General features: G+C 45.4%; 1 protein-coding gene across 8 annotated transcripts in view; it reads right to left on the bottom strand.

Annotated features, from left to right (window-relative positions):
• LOC141076096 (uncharacterized) overlaps window positions 1–22,137 on the bottom strand; it is a 91,198-nt gene that overhangs the window by 51,549 nt on the left and 17,512 nt on the right. For 7 of the 8 annotated variants that reach the window (XM_073563375.1, XM_073563377.1, XM_073563380.1 and 4 more), the window contains 2 exons: window positions 6,278–6,397; window positions 6,086–6,164 (listed from right to left, as the gene is read on the bottom strand). In XM_073563375.1, coding sequence (XP_073419476.1) covers window positions 6,086–6,164; window positions 6,278–6,397 — 199 coding nt within the window. Of the gene's footprint in view, window positions 1–6,085; window positions 6,165–6,277; window positions 6,398–7,855; window positions 7,933–22,137 lie in introns of all 8 variants that reach the window. The other variant, XM_073563383.1, reaches the window with a different exon arrangement.

Below are 22,137 nucleotides of genomic sequence, written 5' to 3'. Positions count from 1 at the left end.
ATTAGTCAGAATAGGATCATCTGGTTTCAAAGAAAACGCCCAATCCTGGGGATCGCCACGCAGCAAAGAGATGACAATTTTAACCTGCTGCGCAGAGCTCCCTGACGAGTTAGGCTTCAAGGAAAAAATTATTTACAATTATTTTTGAAATTCAAAAATTTAGACCGATCCCCAAAAAATACATCAGGTGTAGGAATCTTTGGTTCAGCAGCATGTGAATGAGCAAGGTAGGCGGAAATTCCCCGCACTTCCGCAGCAAGCTGCTCCACACGATCAGACAATTGCTTTATCTCCATTGAGAGAAAAAAAAAAATTCCCCCTACGGCCTTCAGAGATATAGAGGAAAAAATATACCCTTTTTTTTTTTTTTTTTTTTTTTTTTTTACAATTCGTTCCTGCTATTGAGTACCCTAGAATCTGCGGTATGGCGGGAGATTCTGTTATGATTGAGTCACCGTAGGAGGCAAAAATAGAAATGCTAGCTAAGTCCAGAAAACCAGAGAAGTTGCAGCTATCGGATTGCAGACCCCTGAACCTATCAACACAACTAGCAGTAGCCGTGGGGGGCTCCTACGATGCCCTAGGCCCCTTGATCACAGCCGGAGGACTACATAGCCTAAAGACAGAAAGGGAAATCTAAACTGCCCCAGAGCAGACCCCAAAGTAAAAGGCAGCCCTCCACATATAATGACGGTGAAGCAAGAAGAAAGAACAAAACACAGACAGAAAGATAGACTGAGCAAAGATGGGGCCCACGCTAGCTTAGATAGGAAAGGACAGGAAGGCTGCTGTCTGCAATCCGTGAAAAACCCTATGAAAATAAGAGTCAACAAACTGACAGTAAAAAAGGCCCTGAAGACGTTAGGCTTCAAAAAAGCTATGTCAGTACTCAGGAATATTCTGAAGACAGAGCAACAGGCAAAAGGAGATTCAGCTCACCCCAGCAGGGAATGGCAGAATCCAGAAAAGCAAGGAAAACAAAACACTAATGCAAAAAGGCAAAGCAGAAATCTTAGCTTTAGATGAGCAGGAATCAGACTGGTTTCCTAGAAGTCCACAGAGAAATCACCCGCAGGCCAGAAGGGCGTCGGCAGCCTTATATCCAGTCATTAACTCCACTCAGCCAATCATCATCATCAGCCCCAGGTGTTTGACAATCAGGCTCACTACCTTTCTTCACCAGAAGAGGGAGTTCCTCTGGCCTCAGTAGTGAAGGGGAAAATGAACTCACAACACAGAATGGTGTTATGTTGAAAAATGGTTCCTGGGACACTTTGGAGAAATGGCCGTACCACTTGTCTTCAACCAAATCAATGCAATGCCGAGCTGTTAGTGCACCTGGAATGAAGACTAGAGGGATTGGCCACCATACTTTATGCCATTCCACAATATAGTTATTAAGGTTGAAGGAAGACTAAGTCCATCTAGTTCAACCCATATCCTATCCTAACTTGCCCTAACATGTTGATCCAGAGGAAGGCAAAAAAAACCCATGTGGCAAACAGTAAGCTTCACACTGGGGAAAAAAATTCCTTCTCGACTCCACATACGGCAATCAGACTAGCTCCCTGGATCAACGCAATATTAAGGAAACTAGTGTATATACTAGTGTATATACCCTGTAATATTATATTAATATTATAATCCTAGGAGTAGGACGAGTGTGACGGTCCACAAAGAAGGCCTCTTCATGGCATTGCTAACGTTGTCTCCAGACCAACCTCCAGCTATTATTGCATCCAAAACAAAAAAGGGACTCTTCGCTGAATTGAACAGACCTTCATTCCTGCCTGCATTGCCTTCTTGCACTGCACTATGGTAGCCTTTGAGAGGGGTAGTGGAGCACCTGTAGTTCGACTTTGAGCTTGCAGCCAAATTTCGTGCAAACGCCCTCTGATAAATAGTATGAAAAACTGTTTAACACTTTAGACTTGATATGTGATGTCCAACTTCACCTGCAGCACAGAATCAGTTAAGAAAACAGTACAGTAATTTCTCCAAAGTGTTCCAGGAGCCATTTTCAGCACATCACTAGGCCACATGCTGCTTGTGCTACTGTTAGCAGTGTGCGTGGCCTAAACGTGCTCCAGTAGCCTGCAGCATCTCCAGACTTGTCTCCCATCGAGCACATTTGGGACGTAATTGATTGGCAATCACAAAAGAAGCTGCCAGCAGTGGAACTTGATGATTTATGTGCCCAAGTGCATTCAGCATGGCAGAATATTACTGAGACAACCATTAATAATCCCAATGATTGCAGCCAAGGAGTGTAAGAACGGAGACGTCTGAGCGTGGCCATCAAACACGATAGTGAATATATCGAGATGTTATAAAAATTTTGTTTCCATTTTTTCATCATTTGCATATCACTGTCTATCCATCTTACGGCTTTCATTATTCAATGACTTTTCCTTCCTGATGTTGCAATTTCACAGGTTGAAGAGATGTCTCTGACTCTATAAGGCCTCTTTCACACATCAGGTTTTCGCCGTCAGGCGCGATCCGGCTCTTTTGACAAAAACCGGATCCAGCGAAATGCAATGCCAGATCCGGTTTCCCCCCCATTGACTTGCATTTGCGCCAGATCGCGGCGGATGGCCATGCGTTTCGTCCGATTTTCGCCAGATCCGGCAATGTGTCGCAATCCGGCGTCTGGAAAAAACGGCTACTGTAATCCGGCGCGTCCGGCTTTTTCACACAATGAAAGTCTATGAGCGCCGCAATGCGCCGGAACCGGCGTGACGTGGTCGTGGTCTCGCGAGATCGCTATAGCAACGCGAGACTACGTCATCACAGGTCTCGCAAGGCATTACTGGGAACGCTGTGGCCCGGGAATGCAGCGCGGGACACCGGAAGGTAAATATACCCCGATTTTTTTATTTTTTTTAGCATTTTAACATCCTATCTTTTACTATTGATGCCGCATAGGCAGCCTCAATAGTAAAAACCTGGTCACACTTGTCAAACACTATGTTTGACGAGTGTGACCAACCTGTCAATCGCTTTCCAAGCGATGCTTCAAATTGCTTGGAAAGTGCTTGAATATCGCACGCGAAAATCGCGGCAAAATCGCGATCATAATCGCGGTAAAATCGCGGTGAAATCGCGCGGAAAAAAACGCGCGATTTCTGGGAAGGAGTCCGGTTTTTAGTGAGCGTTTTAAAACGCTACGTGGGCCCATAGCCTCAAATTTAAAAACAGTTTAATAAAAAAAAAAAATTTTAAATAAAAGTTAAATTATTGTTTACACTGGTTGTCTGTCATTTATTTCTGCGGCGAAATATGTTAAAAAAAAGGTTAAATACAGGATATTTAAATGGTAAAAAGGTATTCAAAACCAGGTATATAACTGTGGGTAAAAGGTAAATAAATTTTAGCTTTTTGCCACAGTTGTGTTCCTGGTTGTGTTTGAAGCAAAGTATTTCACCTAAAAAGTTGGTGATTTCCTAACAATGTACACAACTTTTGTTAAAAGGTGAAATACTTTGCAAACACAACCAGGTACACACCTGTGGCCTAAAGGTAAAAACACTAAGACCATGACAAGATAGCCAACTTTGGTTGGCAAAGGTATATACTGTTGGTACAGAAGGTACACAAGTTTGGTTAGGGCACAAATCTTTCACACTCTGTCATCCTGCCAGTGTACTCTGCCTTGAGGTGACATAAAGTATAGTGCAAAATTGTCCCTCATTACTGAAACCGTCACAGAACTTCTAGTGGTAATGTCATGGTAATCTTGCAAGGTGGTTTCTTCAGAGGTGTCCTCAATGGAAATGGGTTCCTTGCAGATAACAAAATTGTGGAGTACCACGCAAGCTTTGATCACCTCGTCCACAGTTTCTGTCTTGAGGTTGATCGCAATCAATAGGACCCGCCATTTGGCTGTCAGAATACCAAAGGTACATTCAACCATTCTTCTTGCTCTTGTGAGGCGGTAATTAAAAATGCGTTTTATTCTTGACAATCCTCTGCTACCGTACGGTTTCAAAAGGTGTTCTGACAGCTGGAAGGCTTCATCCCCTACACAGACAAATGGCATAGGTGGACCAGATGTTTGCAGCAGTGGTCTAGGGGGTGGGAACTGGAAGGTGTTTCCATACAGTTTACGCCCCATGGCAGACAGTTTGAAAACTTGAGAGTCATTGGAGCGGCCATAGGCCCCAATATCAACAGCAATAAATTTGTATTCCGCGTCAGCGATGGCCATGAGGACAATTGAAAAATATTTCTTGTAATTGAAATATTCCGATCCCGATACGGCTGGCTTTACAATGCCGATATGTTTCCCGTCCACAGCGCCCAAGCAGTTCGGAAACTGACATATCTGTTGAAATTTTTCTGAAATTTCAATCCACCTCTCTGTTGTGGGCTCTGGTAAAAACTCTTCAGCTAAGGAGTCCCACAGTGCACGGCATGTGTACTCCACAATTCCAGATATGGTGGAAATCCCGAGTCTGTACTGGAAATGCAGTGACGAAAGGGATTCTCCAGTTGCAAGAAATCTGTGGGGAATTAAAAAACAATAAATTAGTTTTAAATCACAGCATTACATACAAAAACTGAGCTATAACACTTGGAGATACAAACTACCACCAACAAGATTGCAGTGAAAGTGTGCTCTGATGCGAGGCATAGCCAATAAATGTGGCTTACCTTAAAGTCACCATCAGACGCTCTGCGGGTGAAACAGAGAAGCGGCAATAGGTGTCCGATTTTCTTATGAGGTGTGCAATGCGCTCCACCAAGTAATCAAAATTCTCCATTTTCATCCGAACATATACAAAAACTTTATCTGGGTTTAGTCTAAGGTCCATGCAGAGTGTAGAATAGACCCCACGCGTCATTCTCTTGGCTGTGATGGGGTGGATCCACAAATGTCGTCTACGATGCCTGATGTGCTGCTGTCTCGCTCTCTCCTTCTCCAGAACATTCACCCTCAAATGATTCGCCTCCGCTGTAAAATCCGCCAAATTCTTCAAAATATTTCCAATCACAACATCCATCTTCGCCAGTCACTTGCTCTTCTCTCCAACCTGCACTTTCTCCTCTACAACCTGTCAAAGAAGGGCTGTAGGAACACGGTATATATAGTTTTTCAGTAGCCAATCCCGTTCGGACGGCCACAAGGGGCCTTTTTAAAAACCGGATCCGGCGTAATCCGTCGAAAAACGGATCGAAAACCGGATGAACCGGATGAGACGGATCCGGTTTTGGCTGTCATGCGCAAGACGGATCCGGCAGAAAACCAGATCCGTCACATCCGGTTTTACAAAACATTTGCCGGATCCGGCGCTCCGGCACGACGCCGGAACGCGCCTGACGCCGAAAACCTGATGTGTGAAAGTAGCCTTAAGGTGGCATTATACCTCACTAAAATTTGTACCTGTAGAAAGAAGCTTGGTCCACCTAATATAGGTGGACCAAGCTTCTTTCTACAGGTACAAATTTTAGTTTAATTATCATCCTGTTGCCAAAGATCCTAGCACAGCAGGTCCACATCTACGCTCCAGCTATGATGCTCAAACGTATAGACATCTCAATCTCCTTGTTTAGGAAGCAACAAAGTGATTTATCATAGGATGGCATTACTGGCCATTGGCATCTATCATATTGCGGTCAGCTGTCTCAACTTACACGATGCAGACTACCAAACTCAAAAGAAGCTAAGACATCCTTATTACTATACTATGGTCAGCAGTATAGCCTCACCTTTTACATGTATTATGGAGAACATTTTCAGAGGCCTTCAATACTGAATCACTACTAACAGGGCTTAAAGACTTAGCAATATACCACTGGGAATAACTTATACATCCCTATTGTACACAATCTTGCTGGAACAATTTGACAACCAATTCAGAGTCATTGGCATAGCAAGGAAGGGCTCACCTCCCACCCTAGTCAATGAACCTCCAATACACAGTGAGATAATGATGACATTTATAATGGAAATGGCTTAACATTTTTTCCATATATAACAGTGCTCGATCTCATGTTTTGTTCACTTTTTGTTCTTTTTCTAATATTTTGTACAAATGCCTACAACAGTCTCCTTTACTAAAGAAAATGAATTGTCCCTTACCTATAGACTTCAGCGAATGACATTTTTCCACCTTTATCTCCTTATAGAAATCTATTTGGTTTTCTGAACAATCTTCATCCTAAGCAAAAGGATACATAATGGCATTTCATAGGAAACTAGCACACACACTAATACATCATCCATTCACACTGTGTTACTGAATAAGGCAACAGTATTCTCAGCAGCACTCACCTCTGCAGTCAGCAGCTCAATGATCTTGTTGGTGAGATCCAGTATCTTCTGCTCATTGTTTTTCTCCCGTATCAGTGACTGATGTGATGTGGTCATATCTTTTTTCTTTGGCACATAGTCCTATTACAAGATAGGACACAATATAAACTCCTTGCAGATGTTGTCCTTGGTGGGATTTGAGTCCAGGACACCAGCGCTGAAAAGCAACAGTGCTAACCACTGAGCCACTGTGAACTATACTTTAAAAAAGACATTTCACCAAATTTTTCATGTTGAACCAAACACAACATGGATATGTGCAATAAAAAGTCATTTTTTGCTTTCTTTGCCTCTCTGTTATGGAGATATTAGCAATCAAATATTTGGCATCTAATAAGTTACTTTTAGTTAACGCTAAGTGAATGTTTTTACTGGGGTGTGTGCTTCTGCCTCCTGTAAGAGACTGACAAATCAAAAGTAGGCAGCAACATAGAAGTGCACAAATACCTGCAATGAGGTCATCAAGGTCCCATTACCAGAGTCCACACATGTCCTACCAGCCGGAGCGTGCAGCCTAAATAAGCACTGAAGATATATTACACACGACATCCTTCATATATTCCTGGATAGGCCCAGAATAGGGGACATATATTCCAAGAAGGGTCCAAGGATGGGAGGCATAGACAGTGGCAAATAAAACTTTGGGCACCCATGGTCAAAATTACTGTTATTATGAACAGTTAAGCAAGTTGAAGATGAAATGATCTCTAAAAAGCCTAAAGTTAAAGATGACACATTTCCTACATATTTTAGGATTTGTGTGCCCAGGTAACTTTGACCAATGTTTCAGACCTTAAATAGCCAGATAGGGTTATGACTTGCTCACTACCATTGATCAGAAAAGCCAGGTTATGCAAATTTCTCAGCTATATAAAACCCCAGCCTCTTCTAACCTTGTGTCATAAACAAAGGCCATGGGTTCTTCTAAGCAGCTGCCTATCACTCTGAATATGAAAATAGTGACGGCCTAGAAAGCAGCAGATGGCTATAAGATAGCAAAGCGTTTTCAAGTTGCCCTTTCCTCAGTTCGAAATGTAATTAAGAAATGGCAGTTAACAGGAACAGTATGGGTCAAGATAAGGTCTGGAGAACCAAGCAAAATTTCACTGAGAGCTGCTTGTAGGATTGCTAGCGTGTAGTTATGAGCGAACGTGCTCGGATAAAGTGTTATCTGAGCATGCTCAGGTGCTAACTAAGTGACTTTGGTGTGCTTGAATATGTTCGAGTCCCCACACCTGTATGTCTCGCGCATGTTTGCTAGGCAATCCCTGCATCCGTTGCATCTGTCGAACAGCCTAGCGACATCCAGGCACAGGAACTAGAACATATTATTTTAGAACGCCGAAGTCACTCGGTTAGCACCCAAGTATGCTTGGATAACACCTTTTCCGAGCACAAAAAGACATCCAAACAAGCTTAATGCATTTTGGAAACAAGTCCTGTAGACCGATGAGGTTAAAATAGAACTCTTTAGCAACAATGATCAAAGGTATGTGTCTAGAAAAAAGAGCACAGTATTTCAGTAAAAGAACATCTCACCAACTATTAAGCATGGGTGTGGATCAATCATGCTTTGGGGTTGTGTTGCAGACAATGGCACAGGGAACATTTCACGGCTAGAAAGAAGAATGGATTCAATGACATTTCAACAATTGATGCAAACATAACACCATCTGTAAAAAAAAGAGCTGAAGTTGAAAAAAGGATGACTTCTACAAATGGATAAATGATCCTAAACACACGTCAAAATCCATAATAGACCACCTTAAAAGGCACAAGCTGAAGGATTTTCAATGGCCCTCACAATCCCTGATCTGGATATCATTGAAAATCTGTGGCAAAGATGGTACAAGGAGAATGCTGGATTTGATAAGGGTGGCGCAGCTTTCTGGTGTCCCCAGTGCATTCCTGGGACTGGATGCTGAAAAAGCGTTTGACAGGGTGCGCTGGGGATATTTATGGGCTGTCTTGACTAAATTTGGCTTTGTGGGTCCCATTTTCTCAGCAATTAGTTCTATGTATTCGACCCCCTGTGCTAGGGTACTGTCGCCGGGTTTCTTGTCTGGAATCTTCCGAACAAACGGAACACGAGAAGGCTGCCCCCTATCCCCCATTAAATTTGCACTATGTATGGAACCATTGGCTGAGCGCATAACATCAGATTCCAATATCTCGGGGATCAAAGTGGGCAAGGTAACACATAAAGTGGGACTTTATGCGGACGATGTCATAATCTCGTGTGTGAATATTGGGCCATCGTTCTCAGCTGTCATGTCCGTGCTGGAGGAATTTGGTAAAATATCATATTACAAACTAAACCCTACGAAATCCTTGATATATCCAGTTGCAGTCCCAGATGCCCTGCGCAGATCTTTTGACAATAGATTCCCCTTTAAGTGAATGCCAGACGGTATCCCATACTTAGGAATTACACTAAGGCCTCTTTCACACATCAGGTTTTCGCCGTCAGGCGCGATACGGCGCTTTTGACAGAAACCGGATCCGGCGAAATGCAATGCCGGATCCGGTTTCCCCCCCATTGACTTGCATTTGCGCCGGATCGCGCCGGATGGCCATGCGTTTCATCCGGTTTTCGCCGGATCCGGCAATGTGTCGCGATCCGGCGTCTGGAAAAAACGGCTACTGTAACGTTTTTTGTCTCCGGCGAAAAAGCCGGACACGCCGGATCCGGCGCGTCCGGCTTTTTCACACAATGAAAGCCTATGAGCGCCGCAATGCGCTGGATCCGGTTTTTTGGTCTGAGCATGCTCAGTAGCTCTGCCCACAAGACATATATAAAAGCAAGACAGTGGGACCCACAGCCACACCCAACATGCCACCCAAGAAAGCAACCAAGCGAAGCAGGAGAAGGCAGGAGACCACTGCAGCACCATCAGCACCACCACCACCCCAAATGGAGCAGCAAATGGAACATGCTGAGGAGGGGAGGCCAGCAGCAGATGAGAGACGGTAATTATCAAATCCCCCATTCCTCCAAACTAGGGCTATTGAATATCAAGATATTCATTGGCCCTTTGTTTCTCTTTATTCAACAGCTGCCCAATAGATGCAGCAGCAGCAGCAATGGCAGCAGCTGGAACACCACCCACAGGCATGGAGTGTGGCCACCAGGAAGACAGCACATCATCTTCTGGGAGCCCTCCCTCGCATCGTCAGCGTTTGACGGTAAGTTTTTATTTCCAAAATCCATCTTCTCTGTAATATATGTCTATTCATTGCCTTTTATTTCAAAACAGGATTCACAAGATGAAGAGGAGCTCCCAGAAGAAGAAGGAAGGGGTGGACAGACACCTGGAGTGGGCTCACAATTGGTAAGTTTTTTGCATCAAACGCAGAAACACAACATCACACTACACACAACACATAGAAAACAATGTTCTGCAGACCACACACAGCAAACAAATGCCTACATCCAAAGACATAACATTTTTTGTTTTCTTCTCTAGTCTTCCCAATCTGGTGCTCGGCCAAGAGGTCCTCGCAGTGCCTCCCAGGGTCGTCGGCGACAGCAACGCGGCGGTCACCAGCGTGTAAGTATAAATATTTTTGCTTTGTTTTTTTGCACTTTTTATTTCATTTCTTATGTGGAGGCTAATTATGTTATTTTTGTCTTTTTCTTTAACAGCCTTCATAGCGTGCTCCCGACTCTGACGGTGAGGATGGAGGACTCGATGTGGACCACCTCATCGATCTCGTCCGAGAAAGGGAGCCGCTCTGGAATATGGCTGACCGCCGCCACGCTGACCTTATCGTTACCCGACGACTCTGGGAGGAAATCTGTTCGCTCCTTGTGGGCCGCTGGGAGGACCTCGATGTTCGGGCCCAGATTACAGAGCGTAAGTATATACAGTACCGGTTGCTTGATGTAAACCAGTGTTTCCCGAACTCCAGTCCTCGTGGTCCCCACGGATCATGTGTTCAGGATTTCTATTTACTATGGAAATCCTGAAAACATGACCCCTGGGGACCATGAGGACTGGAGTTTGCGAAAAACTGATGTTGTATACTAACCACTCCTTTCTCGTTTCAGGGAACAGAATTGTGAATCGGTGGCGGTCTGTGAGGGATCGTTTCAAGAAGGAGTTCAATAAAGAGATGCGGGCCCCGAGTGGATCTGGAGGACGCAGGAGCAAGTACAAGTACGCAGAAGCCCTGTCGTTCCTCCGGGAAACAATGGTCACCAGAAGGTAAATATTACACACCACATGTGAAAAAAAATGTTAGATGTAAATTTTTTTTTCAGCCAGGGCCATACCATGTCTGTATTTTAATTGTTTTTTTTTCTCTTTATTCCACAGCACGGTGAGCAGCACTCGGGAGCCTGCACGATTGGACCCTTCTGAGGCGATCCATGAGGAGACCGGCACCGAGGGACACTTCGACCGCCCCGGTACATCTGCACCTTCCCAGCCTTACCACACATTCGACCCATCTGTCCCATCCACCAGCACAGGAGCATCGTGGCCGCCTACATTACATCAGCAGCAGCAGATCAACTCCAGCATTCTGGAGGTGAAGACACTTCTGCAAACCATGCATTCAGAAGCAAGATCTTCGCCAAACCACACCTTTTTCAGGTCTGTTGTGGAGCGCATGGAAACGCTCTCTCCTGCCCAGCAGATGCATGTAATGCATTCATGCCACGCTGCTCTCCAGCAAGTTACCTCCCAACCTCCTCCTCCCACCACAGTAGTTCCTCCACCTGCACCCCCTCCAGCCACTTTCCATCCTCCCCCTCCTATTACATCTACACCCCCTCCAGCCACTTTCCATCCTCCCCCTCCTATTACATCTACACCCCCTCCAGCCACTTTCCATCCTCCCCCTCCTATTACATACCATCCACCTCCCCAGCACAATCCACCTCCCCAGCACCATCCACCTCCCCAGCACCATCCACCTCCCCAGCACCAGCAACCTCCCCAGCACCAGCAACCTCCCCAGTACCAGCAACCTCCCCAGTACCAGCAACCTCCCCAGTACCAGCAACCTCCCCAGTACCTGCAAACTCCCCAGTACCAGCAACCTCACCAGTACCAGACATCTCCCCACTTCCAGCAACCTGCCCCGTACCAGACATCTCCCCACTTCCAGCAACCTGCCCCGTACCAAACTCCTTCCCCATACAACTTGCCATCAACATCATCTGCTCCTACAGTCCCTGCCCAACCCTCCACTCCACCACCTCTTCTGCTTCCAACATGTCCACCCATTCTGTAGTTTTTTCCACACCTTCACCTCTAACTGTTCCTTCCCCACCACGATCCCAGTCCTCTCTCCACACTCCCAGTGTCGAAGTGTCCCGCAGCCCCTACAGCAGTATTTCCACCACACACTACACAGATTTATAATGTGTTTATTTAAATAAAAATGACCAGTTTTATGGTTTCAGTTTTATAGTTTCAAAGTTTTATTAAACAAGTTTATTAAAATTTTAAAAAAGTTTACTAAAAAAAACATTTTTCAATAAAAGTTAAATTATTTTACACTGGTTGTCTGTCATTTCTTTCTGCGGCGAAAAAGGTTAAATACAGGGTATTTAAAAGGTGAAATGGTATTCAAAACTAGGTATATAACTGTGGGTAAATTTTAGCTTTTTGCCACAGTTGTGTTCCTGGTTGTGTTTGAAGCAAAGTATTTCACCTAAAAAGTTGTGTTTATTGTTGGTGATTTCCTAACAATGTACACAACTTTTGTTAAAAGGTGAAATACTTTGCAGAAAACACAACCAGGTACACACCTGTGGCCTAAAGCTAAAATTAGAGACCATGACAAGATAGCCAACTTTGGTTGGCAAAGGTATATACTGTTGGTACAGAAGGTACACAAGTTTGGTTGGGGACAAATCTTTCACACTCTGTCATCCTGCCAGTGTACTCTGCCTTGAGGTGACATAAAGTATAGTGCAAAATTGTCCCTCATTACTGAAACCGTCACAGAACTTCTAGTGGTAATGTCATGGTAATCTTGCAAGGTGGTTTCTTCAGAGGTGTCCTCAATGGAAATGGGTTCCTTGCAGATAACAAAATTGTGGAGTACCACGCACACTTTGATCACCTCGTCCACAGTTTCTGTCTTGAGGTTGATCGCAGTCAATAGGACCCGCCATTTGGCTGTCAGAATACCAAAGGTACATTCAACCATTCTTCTTGCTCTTGTGAGGCGGTAATTAAAAATGCGTTTTGGTCTTGTCAATCCTCTGCTAGAGTACGGTTTCAAAAGGTGTTCTGACAGCTGGAAGGCTTCATCCCCTACACAGACAAATGGCATAGGTGGACCAGATGTTTGCGGCAGCGGTCTAGGTGGTGGGAACTGGAAGGTGTTTCCATACAGTTTACGCCCCATGGCAGACAGTTTGAAAACTTGAGAGTCATTGGAGCGGCCATAGGCCCCAATATCAACCGCAATAAATTTGTATTCCGCGTCAGCGATGGCCATGAGGACAATTGAAAAATATTTCATGTAATTGAATTATTCCGATCCCGATCCAGCTGGCTTTACAATGCGGATATGTTTCCCGTCCACAGCGCCCAAGCAGTTTGGAAACTGACATATCTGTTGAAACTTGTCAGCAATTTCAATCCACCTCTCTGTTGTGGGCTCTGGTAAAAACTCTTCAGCTAAGGAGTCCCACAGTGCACGGCATGTGTACTTCACAATTCCAGATATGATGGAAATCCCGAGTCTGTACTGGAAATGCAGTGACGAAAGGGATTCTCCAGTTGCAAGAAATCTGTGGGGAATTAAAAAACAATAAATTAGTTTTAAATCACAGCATTACATACCAAAACTGACCTATAACACTTGGAGATGCAAACTACCACCAACAAGATTGCAGTGAAAGTGTGCTCTGATGCGAGCATATCCAATAAATGTGGCTTACCTTAAAGTCACCATCAGACGCTCTGCGGGTGAAACAGAGAAGCGGCAATAGGTGTCCGCTTTTCTTATGAGGTGTGCAATGCGCTCCACCAAGTAATCAAATTTCTCCATTTTCATCCTAACATATCCAAAAAATTTATCCGGGTTTCGTCGAAGGTCCATGCATAGTGTAGAATAGACCCCACGCGTCATTCTCTTGGCTGTGATGGGGTGGATCCACAAACGTCGTCTACGATGCCTGATGCGCTGCTGTCTCGCTCTCTCCTTCTCCAGAACAATCACCCTCAAACGATTCGCCTCCGCTGTAAAATCCGCCAAATTCTTCAAAATATTTCCAATGACAACATCCATCTTCGCCAGTAACTTGCTCTTCTCTCCAACCTGCACTTTCTCCTCTACAACCTGTCAAAGAAGGGCTGTAGGAACATGCTATATATAGTTTTCCAGTAGCCAATCCCGTTCGGAAGGCCACAAGGGTCAATTTTAAAAACCGGATCCGGCGTAATCCGTCGAAAAACGGATAGAAAAACGGATGAACCGGATGAGACGGATCCGGTTTTGTCTGTCAAGAAAAAGACGGATCCGGCAGAAAACCGGATCCGTCACATCCGGTTTTACGAAACATTTGCCGGATCCGGCGTTCCGGCATGACGCCGGATCGCGCCTGACGCCGAAAACCTGATGTGTGAAAGTAGCCTAACAAGCTCCCAAAATGTAGTGGATAATAACTTCTTTAATCTAGCTAAAACTATTAAATCAGAGTTAGATAAACTTCATAATATTATGACCTCTTGGATAGCGAGAATCAATATCTTTAAAATGATAATACTTCCCAAAATTATCTTTCTTTAGGTGCATCCCTTTTAAAATCCCTAATAGGAATATCCTGTTACTTCAACGAATGGCCAATCGTTATATCTGGGCACATAAACAGCCAAAGCTAGCGAGTGACCTATTATATTATCCATATGATCTTGGAGGGATGGGCATGCCGAACCTCTTGGCATATCACAGAGCATCTGTTCTAACTGGACTCAGGCACTGGTGGCATATGGACAGGGACCACAGATGGCTTCAAATTGAAATATTCTATGCTAAAAGGAACTCTCCTCGTCTAGTTTTGGAAGATGAGGCTATTAAGATTAGTCAGTATACACCAGGTTTGCCAACAATGGTAGCCACATTACAGTACTGGAGAAAAGTAGCCCGGTCCTTAATTAAAATCCCCCTGCTCTCCTGCGTGATGCACCTTCCCACGGCAACTAACTGATTTGCCGCGCGCTGTGGCCCTTTTATCATAGCCACGCCCCCTACTCCTAGGTGCAGAGGTCGGTCCGGGGCTTTAAGCTTTCCCCCGTGAAACCTGGGTGACAGCCCCGACAGTTCCGGATCCGTCACGGAGTAGGTAGGCCTGATCCGGATCTTCTCCTTACAATACTTTCAAAAGGAGGTGCTACTAGGTACTAACCATTGAAAAAGGGGAAAAAAAGAGAACAAAAGACAATCAGAGTCCAGACATATAGTGAAAAATAACATCTTTATTGGGTAGAAAGGCATAAGGAGACGTAACCATGTGGCACATATAAAACCATGCAAAAATGTCTGCAGAGGACTCACAGAGTCAGGTGAATAAATATATTCCACGGTCCTGACTTATAGTATGCAAGTACAAGCTAGACAGACATATCCCACAATATTTAAGCTGCATATGACAGAATATATACCAAGTCAGTGGTAGAAAAAAATAAATAAAGGACTGTTTTAGAACCTGCAATCGTGTAGGTACAAACCTCATAGCTGTACCCGTAGAAGCGTATTATACGTGAAACGGCCATCATCGGTCTCCTTCCCAGCATACCTCCCTGCACCTATTTGTCCTATAACTTTGTCTAAATCTCTGAAGGAGTAATAAAAGACAACGTTTTTTACAGCAACTGGGTGAATGCCGCATCACTACTTTTCCATATTTCATGTTCTATATACTTTTGGAAGCTGAGCACCTAACAGCGCCTGCACACTACCGCTAGTCTTCAGGTAAAAAGGATCCGATTCACTATGCATATGGACTATTAACCCTGGTGCCGTTCATCTATTTCTTCTGCTGTAAATATAAGTATAACATATACCAATACAGACTAAATCCTGGATAGTAAGGCGACAGGGTACATAAACATCTATGTGAGCACTGGATGTAACACAATGCTTAAGATGGGAAAAGAATATTGAGACATAGAACCTGGAGAGTAGCACCAGCAGGTGCTCACAAGATCCGGGCGGACATATGCAGCCGAAATATTGTGGGATATGTCTATCTAGCTTGTACTTGCATGTATAAGTCAGGACTGTGGAATATGGTATGTTTATTCACCTGACTCCGTGAGTCCTCTGCAGACATTTTTGCATGGTTTTATGTGTGTCACATAGTTACGTCTGCCTATGCCTTTCAACCCAATAAAGATATTATTTTTCACTATATATCTAGACTCTACAATCGTCTTTAGTTCTCTCTTTTCCCCTTTTTCAATAGTATAGCTGACGATTGGTCCTCATTAAAATGTAAAAGATGAAAATATATATATTTTTTGCCTAAAATGCAAAGGAAATGTGTCATCTTTAACTTTAGCCCTTTTAGAGATCATTTTATCTTCAACTTGCTTAACAGTTCACAATAAGTCATTTTGACCAGGGGTGTACAAACTTTTACATGTCACTGTAAACCAGAATAGGGGACATATACCAGGATGGGAAACATATATACCACAATGGGGGACATATATATACCAGGATGGGTGTAGCGTGGGCGTCCGTGCACGCTTCTCCTCTCCCTACCCCACAGCCAGGACGCAGACTCACTAACAGCTGCGGCCCACATCCAACAATTCCTCCTCCTGCTGCTGCTGCATGGATAGCATATCCCCAGTCTCTGTGCTTAAGGAACGAATGTGTGCGCTTCCTTCTTTTAAAAGGAACAGTGCAAGCCGTCCTACATTGTCCCCCAGCCAATTTAAAGGGAATCTGTCACCTCATTTTTGCCCATTGAGATGCGGCCACCGCCATCAGGAGCTTATCTACAGCATTCTGTAGATAAAGCCACCGCCATTAGGGTTAGCATAATATAAGTCGTTTTTCTTATCTTTCAGGTTACATCGGGGACTTATCTACTGCATTACAGAATGCTAATAAAACACAAGAGACCAAACTTATTATAAATCTATGGGGTGATTGCATCACTACATGAGTGTCCCGTGTTTTAGAGCTGTATTTACACTGTGGTGATTTTTGCCTTTTTACCTCTATATGTATTGATGAATAATAATAATAATAATAATAAAAAAACTTTTCTGTATGAAATTTTTGAATATATTATGGACTTTATGATCGCTTGTTTGGTCTCTTGTGTTTTATTGTGACGCTTCGGGGGTTTTGGCAGCATCCGAGAGTGGACCCTCTGGGTCGCAGAACTGAGGCCCCCGGGGCGAGCGCACCAGGTGGAACCGACCCCTATACAGGGACCGTTTGGGGCAGGCCCATGGGGGATCAGACACCGCGACAGCTGAAACCAAGAGGGACGGCTCAAAGGACCGGAGTGACCACAGGCAGGACTGGGAGACCGCACCGAGACCAAGGTGCGAGACGAGGAGACGTACAAAGAAACAGTAACAGAGAAGATAGGGAAGACAGGAGGACAACAGGCTAGGAAACTGGACAGGAAGGGAACCAGACACAGGGAGTGGGTCAGAACTGATGACTAGGAGACACCGACCAGCAGGGCGGTTGGCGGGCAGGGCAACCAGGAGAGGCAGAGACGAAAAGGCTAGGAAGAGTATAGGACAGGAGGAAAACCTATAGGAACCCTATAGGCGCCAAATCAATGTATGGACTTCACACAATAACCAGGCGTCATCCCCTTATGGGAGACGCCTGATATATCCCCTGCTGGCAGGTGATTGGCTAACCGCTAATCGGCCGCCACCCACCGCAGGGTTAACCATCAGGACGGGTGCGCGCCTGCGCCCTAGTGTGCATGTGAAGGCGGGGAGCTGCCCGGCGGCCAGGAAGAGGAGAAGCACGTGAGCAGGAGGAAGGAGGGAGCGCGCGCGCCGCCGGGTGAGAGCTGCGGAGGGAGCCGGTGCCCGTGGGACGGCGGCGGCCACGGCCGCCGTTGTCACAGTGCCCCCTTCCTTACATCTCCCCCTTCTGAAGTCAGCCAAAACCTTTTTTTTTCAGAATTTGCGGGGCATTTATATTCTCCCGGGGCTCCCAGGACCTCTCCTCGGGACCAGATCCCTTCCAATCGATAAGAAAGAGGGTCCTTCCGCTGAGCTTTTTCATGGCCAAAATGTCCTTAACTTCAAAGACGTTATCATCCCCAATTGGCTGAGGGGACGAGATAGGAGCAGGACAGAATCGGTTAAGGATGACAGGTTAAAGGAGCGAGACATGAAAGGCGTTAGGAACTCGGAGTGAAGCCGGCAATCTCAATTTGTAAGCAGCGTTGTTAATGCGTCCAAGTACCTCAAAAGGCCCAATATAACGGGGACTCAACTTGTATGAGGGAACTTTTAGACGGATGTGTATAGTCGAAAGCCAGACTTTGTCACCAGGATGGTATGGTGGAAGATCCCTTTGTCTTTTGTCCACATGTTTTTTCATCCGGGTACTGGACTTCACGAGGGCTTCTTTGGTCTCCTTCCAAATTTGCGCGAAGTCAGCGGCGACAGCATCTGCCACGGGAACCCCCGAAGACGTGGAGATGGGCAGCGGGATGCCAGGGTTTTGGCCTGAGACCACAAAAAATGGTGACTTGGAGGAGGACTCATTAGGATAATTATTGTGGGCAAATTCCGCCCAAGGGAGGAGCGAGACCCAGTTGTCCTGGTGGGCGTTGGAAAAGTGGCGCAGGAAGTTTGTCAGAACTTGATTGACTCGTTCCACTTGCCCGTTGGTCTGTGGGTGGTAGGCGGAGAAGAAATCCAAAGACGTACCCATGTGCCGACAGAGAGCTCTCCAGACACGATCCATTGAGGGAGTCCATGCAGCTTGAAGATCTGATGGATAAAGATTTCAGCCAACTTAGGAGCCGAAGGCAAGCCGGGTAACGGGATGAAATGGGCCATTTTGGAGAAGCGATCTATTACCACAAGGATAGTAGTGCACCCAGAAGAGGAAGGCAGGTCTGTCACAAAATCCATGGCAATTTGCTGCCAAGGGGCCTCTGGAACAGGTAGCGGATGAAGGAGGCCGGAGGGCACATCCCTAGGCACCTTGTTCTGTGCACAGGTAGTACAGGATGCTACAAAATCCAACACATCCTGGCGAAGAGAGGGCCACCAATAGTAGCGGGAGAGAAGCAAGCGGGTCTTCTTGGTCCCGACGTGTCCTGCGATTTTGGACGAGTGCCCCCAGCGTAGCACCTCCAGTCTTTTGCCCTGTGGAACGAAGGTCCTGCCTGGCGGAAGGATAGAGAGGCTCACGGGAGCCACGGTAATAACTTTCGAAGGCTCAATGATATAAGATGGAACCTCCTCCGTTTCTGATGTCTGCAACGACCTAAAGAGCGCATCCGCCTTGGCGTTCTTGTTCCCGGGTCGAAAATGGAGCTTAAAATCAAAGAGCGAGAAGTATAGGGACCACCGGGCTTGCCGGGCGCGTTGAGTCTTTGGGCAGACTGAAGATAGGCTAAGTTTTTGTGGTCCATGAATATAGTAAAGGGGTGAACTGCCCCCTCAAGCAGGTACCTCCATTCCTCCAGAGCCATCTTTATAGCGAGCAACTCCCGGTCTCCAATAGAGTAGTTGCATTCGGCAGAGGAAAAGGATTTTGAAAAAAACCCACAGGGAACCAGATGTCCGGATGAGGCCCACTGGGAAAGTACTGCCCCAGCCCCTGTGGAGGAGGCATCGACCTCAAGAATGAAGGGCCTACTGGCTACAGGGCGATGTAAGATTGGTGCTGAAGCAAAGGAGCGCTTCAGGGCAAGAAAGGCCTCTTCAGCCTCGGGAGCCCAGGTGTTTGATTTGGTTCCTTTTCGGGTCAAGAGCGTGAGGGGCTTAGCCACCGAGGAGAAATGAGGAACGAACTGTCGGTAATAATTCACAAATCCCAGGAAGCGCTGAATGGCCTTCAAGCCGGCAGGACGAGGCCATTTGAGGACAGCAGAGAGTTTCTCGGGATCCATCTTCAGCCCAGAATCCGTGATGATGTAACCCAGGAAAGGCAACGAGGTTTGTTCAAACAGGCATTTCTCCAATTTTGCATAGAGCCGGTTCTCCCGAAGACGTTGCAGGACCAGGCGAACGCTTCTTCTATGCGAGGAAGATCGGGTGAAAAGACGAGAATGTCATCCAAGTATACCACCACGCAGGAGTATAATAAATCCTGAAAAACCTCGTTGACGAATTCCTGGAACACTGCCGGGGCGTTGCAGAGTCTGAACGGCATGACCAAATATTCATAATGGCCATCCCGAGTATTGAAAGCCGTCTTCCACTCGTCCCCAGCGCGGATTCGGATCAAATTATAGGCTCCTCGTAGGTCCAGTTTGGTAAAGACCCGGGCCCCTCTCAGCCGGTTGAAGAGCTCTGGGATCAGTGGAAGAGGATACCGATTTTTAACGGTAATATTATTCAGGCCTCGATAGTCAATGCATGGCCTGAGGGATCCGTCTTTCTTCCGAACAAAGAAAAAACCTGCGCCTGCAGGAGATGAAGATTTCTGAATAAAACCCTTGGCCAAGTTTTCGTGTATATACTCAGACATGGCCGAGGTTTCTGCTGGAGACAAAGGGTACGTTCTCCCCCTGGGGGGGGGTGGCTCCCGGAATCAACTCGATGGGACAGTCAAAGAACCGGTGTGGTGGCAAAGAATCCGCTTCCTTCTTTTTTTAAATCAGATATTTTTTATTTGAACATTTTCCAACAAAACAGGTCGCAGTCCCCTTACCCCACCCCCCTCCCCCGTGAATTGTCCCCCATCTTATCAAAAATAAACATTATATAGCGTCAATGTCACGTCTCCTTGAATAACAATAATTAGAAATACAAGAGAGGCTCCAAATGTGCTACATATAGACAAGACTTCTCTTTAATTCAGCAAAGGTACACTCAAATAAGACATAATCGGAATCTCTGTAACTCTCTGGATGCAAGGCCCGAGCTGTCTATCCACAATGCCCAAATCTTTTCAAATTTTCCGATACAGCCTCTCTTCAAGTAAATTGCTTTTTCCATGTTAATCACCCAGTTCACCTTACTAATATATTCCGGAATGGAGGGAGTCTGATCATCCAACCAGTGCTGTGCTATCAACTTTCTAAACATATATAGCATTCTAGCCACCGCTATTTTGCCATACTCATCTGTCGTTAGAGCTTCAACATACCCCAATACACATACCATAGGTGAGCAGTCCAACCCCCCCGAATAAACTTTGTTAATGATATCAAGTACTTCTTCCCATAGATGATCCAACTTGGGGCAAAACCACATCATATGAATAAGATCCGCCGACTGAGTCTTACATCTATTGCACATAGGGTTGTCTCTGAGTCCAATATCATGCAAGAATTTTGGAGTTCTGTATTTTTGGTTTAACAGTAGTATCTGTGAATAACGATGGGATTCACTCAGGGACAAGTCCGGTACACTCTCCAAAATTTCCAACCACTGATCGTCTTCAATAGGACCTATTGCCCCCTCCCATTTTCCCTTGGACTTCGACGGAAACTTTGAAAGCATCAAGTCCAATACCATATGATAGATTATCGAAATCAGACCCCCTGACCCTTCAACCCCGGCTATTCTATTTATAACCCTATTTTGTGGGATCCCCTGCTCCAGCTGTCCACCCTCTGCTCGCCATGCGTGTCGTAGTTGTAAATATCTATAAAACTCGTGCTTGGGTAGATCAAACTTCCCCTGTAGCTGTACAAATTCCTTCAGATCCCCGTTCTCTAATATCTGAGCAAATCCTCGAATTCCCCTTCTCTCCCACATACTGAATCCTTGTAATTTATGTAAATTTGGGAGCCATGGAGTAGTCCAAATCAAAGTAAATCGCCAAATACCTTGTATATTCTGCAGAAGTCTTACCTTCCACCACAATTTATGCAACAGCAATAGTGATGGTGTTTTCTCCCCCCTTATTGCAAATAATCGTGCCTCCAGAGCTCCATATAGGTCCCCTAATTCCAGGAATTGCTGTAATAATATTTTTTGTATCCCCCCACCTCCCGGATCATTCCACCCTCTAATATGCTGCAATTGAGCTGCTATAAAATATGCCCAGCGATTTGGTGCTGCCAGCCCCCCTCCCCTTTTCCTCTCTGCAGTTCTTCCAATTTAATTCGTGGTGGCTTTTTCCCCCAGATCAATTCCCTGAACAAACTGTTAATTTTGTAGAAGTACCTTTGTGGTATCCACACTGGGGAGTTATGTAAAATATACAATAATTGTGGCATCCAAATCATCTTAAGTAAATTCGTTCGTCCTACCACTGACAGCGGTAATTTTATCCATATGTTTAACTTCGATTGAAACTTTTCTAGGACCGGCATAAGATTTAATTTCTCATACTCTCCCACCTTCCCTGTTACTTTAATACCAAGATACCTAAACTCCGAGACCAGTCGCAGACCTGATGCTATATAAATGTGTTCATTATCTTTGTTCCCATCAACTGACAGCAGCGTCGACTTATTCCAGTTGATCGTCAGTCCCGAGTAGCTGCCAAAATCACCAATAACGTCCATCGCCACCTTTAAGGATGACGAGGCCTCTGCCAGAAATAGTAATGTGTCGTCCGTGTACAAGGCTATTTTCTCCTCATTCTGTCCCCTCCTGAACCCCTGTATGTCCGTGTGGGCTCTAATGAGTATGGCAAGAGGCTCTATGGCCAAAGCGAACAGCAGCGGGGACAGA

This window comes from Dendrobates tinctorius, unplaced genomic scaffold, assembly GCF_039654945.1.
Source record: "Dendrobates tinctorius isolate UK_male_01 unplaced genomic scaffold, ASM3965494v1 ptg000387l, whole genome shotgun sequence".
NCBI lineage: Eukaryota > Metazoa > Chordata > Amphibia > Anura > Dendrobatidae > Dendrobates > Dendrobates tinctorius.
This window is presented reverse-complemented; position numbering and strand designations above follow the sequence as displayed.